Source organism: Chelonia mydas, chromosome 5, assembly GCF_015237465.2.
Source record: "Chelonia mydas isolate rCheMyd1 chromosome 5, rCheMyd1.pri.v2, whole genome shotgun sequence".
In the NCBI taxonomy this organism is placed as follows: Eukaryota; Metazoa; Chordata; order Testudines; family Cheloniidae; genus Chelonia; species Chelonia mydas.
The window spans coordinates 40,124,575-40,130,574 of NC_051245.2; the positions used below are offsets into that span (position 1 = coordinate 40,124,575).

The 6,000-nt window shown below is 45.1% G+C and overlaps 1 protein-coding gene across 1 annotated transcript in view; it reads left to right on the forward strand.

The window, feature by feature from the left end:
* Nucleotides 1-5,516, forward strand: part of LOC102946609 (regulator of G protein signaling 7 binding protein) — an 80,705-nt gene extending 75,189 nt beyond the window's left edge. Inside the window, exon 6 of the mRNA XM_007055356.4 lies at nt 5,268-5,516. Coding sequence (XP_007055418.2) covers nt 5,268-5,359 — 92 coding nt within the window. The 3' untranslated portion in view covers nt 5,360-5,516. The remainder of the gene's footprint in view (nt 1-5,267) is intronic.
* Nucleotides 5,517-6,000: the final 484 nt, after the last annotated feature.

Consider the following 6,000-nt stretch of genomic DNA (forward strand, 5'->3'; position numbering starts at 1 on the left):
ATGTCCCTTAACACAGCACTCCCCTCACCTGCCACTGTACCCTACTCACCGTTGGCTGTCCTTGGTTAGCAAAGACCCAGAGTTCAGAGGTACGTTCACATGGTTCAACTCCCACCCCTGGGAGCAGGGAGACATCGAGCAATGCCTCTGCTTCTGCTTTGCAACTGGCTCGTAGCTGTCTCTCTCTCTCTGCCACTGTTGCTGCTCCCGCAACGTCACATTCTGAGGTTCTACCACTTAACCCAGCTCTTAATGATTTCAGCAGGTAACAGGGAACCTCACAGCCAACTCGGTCTCTGTATTGTCTCTCCCTGTCGCCAACAATGTCTAAGGCTTAGCCCCTAGACCTGTTCAGCAATAATATCATCTCTAGGACTCACCAGCCAGAAACAAAGACTCTCAATTGAGACCAATCAGCTCTATCATTAAATGCTAGACTCTTGGCAGCATCCACACCACCACATAGAAACACCTATCCCCACCCTCTCATCTTCATGGGGATGTGGCATCCCTACTCCCTGCTTAGCAAGTGAGGTTCAGTTTAGGGTGACTCCCTCAATCGGGGGGGGGGGGTCACATGGTAAGCACAGTTTTGGTGCCTTTTACTCATATAATAAGGTTAACACTTCGTCTTCATTACCCTGCATTCAAATCCTTGAGTGATTTGTAACCCCAAACCAACCAAAACTGATCATTTTGGCAAAGTAGTTCCATCTGCTGCACATGTAAGCAGAGTAGGCACGTCTGTGCAAATATGGTCTGCTCCTGAAGTCTTTTCCCCCAGCTCATCACAGGGAAGAGCTCATTCAGGTTCTCCTTACACTCTGCATAGATGGCCTGAAGATCTCTGGTAAACGCACCAGAGGCTTTTAGGGCTGTACATCAGGCAGACATACTTTTAAGTAGCCCAGAGACTGCTCTGAACGATGTTGGGGGCCAGCCCCAAGATCAAGGAGATACAAACGGCTCTTTTGATGCTCCCATAAACATACACCATCTATGTTCAGAGCTTACTGCCCACTTCTGGGAACTGAGGTCTCAAGCAGGGATGATAATACTTAGTAGTGATATAGGACTTTACGTCTTCAAAGTATTCTAAGATCTTTAATTAAAAATGCATTTTGGATTCATCAAAGAGGAAAAATAAGGGAGAGAAGAAGACCCAAAAGGAGGAGATTTAGTTAATTACCAGGGTACGAGCTAATAACTTTAATGACTAGATGTGAAATTAAGAGTGTGGTTGTAAAAAAAAAAATAAAAAAAAAAATAAAAGTTGTGAGATGATTTGATAGTGTTGAATGAATGAATCCTTACAGGACCTGAGCCTGCTCGGAGTGAAATCAATGAGAGTTTTGCCGCTGAGTTCACTGAAGTCAGGGTGGGCTCACAATTACTAGTCTTTTCAAGCTTAGTATAATGCTAGTAAACTTTCAGCTTTGCTTGCAGTCTGATTGAAGAAGTGTTCAGATACCCAAATGTATTGTGCATGTGCCGTGGGTGAAATTTAAGAAGAAAGAGAATGTATTCTCTCAAAGGAATCATGCATGCAAGACAAAATCCATTTCTTACCCTTGTTATTACAGCTGCATATGCAGCACTCTCCCTGCAACTAGCATGTGTAATATAATCATTCTCTTCTGAGGTGGATATCAATGCTGCCCTTTGGATCACCTACCAGGGGGTCCATGAATATTTTGGACAGCAACCTATCCCCTTCCCTGCCAGGACACCTCCATTATGCACTCAGGCCCCCAAAGGGGCTTAGGCACTGCAACACCTGGCTTAACTTTTAGGTGCCTCGCCACCCAGGAGAATCCACTAATCCTGAGGGAGGCAACCAGGCTGCTTATGCAATGTCTGGGGAGACTTAGATACCTAAGAGAGGGATCCACAAAAGCCAGCATGCTAGGTGGGGAGCCACCTAAGCTAGCCAATAGAAGATGCCAAAGAAGAGGTGTGTCTTAAGCCTCACCCCATTCAATGAGTTAGACACCTAAGTATGTGATGGAGGGAGGCACCTATCTCCACTTGGGATTCAAAGCTGTGAAACTTCTGGAGACAGGTGCCTAAGGAGTTTCTTGCAAGATCCTCTCATATGCAGACATCAGAGCTCGATGTCCAGGTACGGTAACCAGAGGATAGACTCTGTATCCAGAGAGGTGAGGCATGGTAAGCAGCCCTCCAGATGTCGAGATGGGCACTCTTTCACCAGATGAGTTATTGTCTGCAACACTGCCCCACCATCACAATCTGGAGAGGAAACCAGGCCAAGCTGGTGCCCAACCATGGCAACTCTGTACACTCCTGAGAGTAGCCCATCAAGCCTGGTCCAGGATCTACAATCAAGTGACAAGGGCGCAGATGCAGCAACAGGCTCCTCAGTTTATTTAGTGTGTTAGGTTCTCTTGTAGAGTAGAGGCATCAATGGGAAAGACGGTCATTTTCAGCTCCCTTCTGGAGCTGATTGTTCAGCTTGGGGAGCAAGTCTATGCCTTCATGTGGCACCCCCCCGTCAGCAGCAAAAAGCAAAGCAAAAGTAGACAAAATGCAAAAAATCTGAACTCTTACAAGAATGGCAATGGCACACACCTAACTCCACACAAGACAGCCAGAAGAGGGGGTAGAAAGGAGAGGGCAGCAGGAATGACCTTTCTTGTAACCTTTAGCCCAGTAGTTAGGGAACTCACCCAGGAGGTGGGGAGCCCTAGTTCAATTCTCCCATGTGCCTCATGTGGAGAAGACAGGTGAATGCCCTAACCACTGGACCATAGAATCATTCTTTCTCTCTGGTCCAGTGTGTATTTATTTATACACCATGGAACAGCTTTCAACAGGAGAGCACCATATCAGAGTATCCCATAGAGCAGTGGCTAGCACCCTCATCTGTGAGGTGGGACACTCAGGTTCAAATCCCTTCTCCACATCATGCAGAGGCGGGAATTGAACTGGGGTCTCCCATGTTCTGAGTGAGTACCCTAACCAATGGGCGAAAGGTTATAAGGAAGGCTGCTGCTTCTTCTCTCCACTCCACCAGACTATTTTGTGTGGAGTTAGGTGTGCTCATAGCACACCAGCCCCCACAGGGCAGATAGCAATTCATAAGAACGGCTATACTGGGTCAGACCAAAGGTCCATCTAGCCCAGTATCCTGTCTTCCGACACTAGCCAGTGCCAGATGCCCCAGATGGAATGAACAGAACAGGTAATCATCAAGTGATCCATTCCCTGTGACCCATTCCCAGCTTCTGGCAAACAGAGGCTAGGGACACCATCCCTGCCCATCCTGGCTAATAGCCATTGAACAGCCATTCCCCCACTTATCTCACCTGGTTTGAGGCTCAAGGCTTAGGAGCAAGCCAAACACCAGCTGTCAGGACTGAGGCAGCAGTGCATGGGCCCAGAAGTAGAAACATAGGGCACTTTAATGGCAGAAATTTAAATGCTGAGGGATGTTAGATGCCTCCAGGTTTAGGCAGCAACGTGGTAGGAGTTTTGAGAATCTCAGTGGAACCTAAATTTTGGATTTAGGCAACTGAAATGGGAATTGGACACTTAAGACCTTGTGTGGATCAGGGCACCACTCTGTATCAATCTGGTCAAAGTTAGTCCTGAAACCAGGTGTCTAAATGTAGCTTTATGTTTTTCCAAATTTGGGAGACTCTTTTCTTAAAACCCTTTTCATAGTTAGCAAGCATTTTATTATTCATGTTTTTCCTAGAGCTGTGAAACAATGTTATTTTTACAAACAAATATAAAAATCTTGGGTGGGTGGGGGAAATAGGTCTTTTAGCTTACCAGAGGAAGAGATTATCAAGGAACGTCGCCTAAAGTTCAGATCCTGAATCCATATAAAAATAGCTTTAATTTAGGTTCCTAAATACGGATTTAGAAGCTTAACTTTAGGCAATCAAGTTTGAAAATTTTGCCCCGTCTCCAGAGATGAAAGGGTAATTCCTCTCAAGTTGCATCTGAAGAAGTGGGTTTTTTACCCATGAATGCTTATGCCCAAATAAATCTGTTAGTCTTTAAGGTGCTACCAGACTCCTCGTTGTTTTTGTAGATACAGACTAACATGGCTACCCCTCTGATCTCAAGTTCAGTGATTGAACCACTATGCCACCTGCCAGAATTTCTGTCTTTCTTCCTCTTTGTGTTTTAGTTATCCCAAATGGATATTCTGAAATACTGTTGCTGTTGTCATGGGGCAATGGCCATAGCTCTGTAATTAGCATTTTAAGACTCAGAATATATAAATCAAAACTACTTTATTGGAATAAAATTGACGTAGGACAGAGTTGCTACAGAGCTCCATTATCATAATTAAGGCTATGATTTTGTCATGATATTTTTAGTAAAAGTCATGCAGAGGTCAGGGGCAATACCCAAAAAAAAAAAAATCACAGAAGCTGTGACCTGGTCCAGACTTTTTTTCTTTTTTTTTTTTTTACTAAAAACATACCTGACAAAATAGGGAGGGAGGAGGGTCCAGCACCTTGCCCCTTCCCTCCCCTGCAGTGGCTGGGAGCTGCAGGGACCCCATGGCCCAGTGGCTGGGAGGGGTCCCCCTGCCGCCCTGCGGGGCTGGGAGCTGCAGGGGGGGTCCCCGCCACCCTTAATGGCAGGGGAGCTGTGGGGGCTCCTACCAGCAGTGGTGGCTGGGGAGGTACAGGGGGTCTCCAGCCACTGAGCAGCTCTGTGGTCCCTTTGCCACCACCAGTAGCTGGAAGCAGTGGAGGGCCCTCACCCGTGGCCGCTGAGCAGCTCCAGGGTCCCTTTGCCACTGCCAGCTGGGAGCTGCAGGGGGTGCGGGGGGCAGCTGCTCACGGAGGCGGAGCCGCTGGACAGCTCAGGGGTCACCACCAGTGGCAGCAGCTGGGCAGCTGCGAGAGGGTCCCCCACCACCCGTGGCTGCTGGGTGGCTGCTGGGTCCCCTGCTGCTGGCAGCAGCTGGGGCCCCCAATGTCAGGGAGGTCGCTGGAAGTCACAGATTCCATGACTTCTGCAACCTCCGTGACATAATCTTAGCCTTAATCATAATTCATAGTGTATGAACATGCTCTTTACAAAAAGGACTGAACTTAGATGCATTTAGATTGTAAACTCTTTGGGGAAAAGACTATCTTTTTAGCCTGAGTTTGTACCGTGCCTGGTACGATGGGGCCCTGGTCCACTACTGAGGCTCCCAGGTGCTACTGGTATACAAATAAGTAAGCAGGTTCTTTTTTATACACCTAATCATATTACATTTTGTATTTCTTTCATTATAGATGATAGCAGCCTCCTAAACCTGACTCCTTATCCATTAGTGAGAAGACGGAAGCGAAGATTCTTTGGACTATGCTGCCTTGTCTCAAGCTAAAAAATTCAGTACAGAAACTCCAAGAAAACCATAACTTTCATGAAACCAATATTATTTGACCTTTGAAAGGATAAACCTTACTGCTCTTGATTATAAAGTGTTTTCTACACTGCCCTATTCCTTCTCCCCCCGCCCTTTTCAAAAAGGAGTTTTACAGTTCAAAGTTGTTGTTCTCAAGAACCAGAAAGGGAACAGATTTAACATTATGATTTTTTTAAAGATTTTGTAATGACATTCCGCATGTCTACTTTAAACCATTCAGTGACTAGATGCAAGAATTATGGTTACTAGCTCATCCTAAAGCTTTTTTATTATACAAATCACAACAGAAATTTTGTGTAGAGTACAAAACTATGACTATAGCTCTTACTAGTATCACATTAATAGAATATGATCAAATATTGTAAACAATCTTTAAACGTAGAAAATTATTTCAAACATCAAAATGTGTTTAACTTCTAATATTAAAAACAAACTATTGTAACAGAACATGCACAAACTCTCCTACTGCTTTTTGTGCTCTCATTCATATTTAGTCTTCCACTATATCTCAATTTAGCAAAGAACTTCACAGTAAATTTTCTTAATTTATCATACTCAAAATCATATATGAAAAATATTCATATTTGTAAATACAAAGT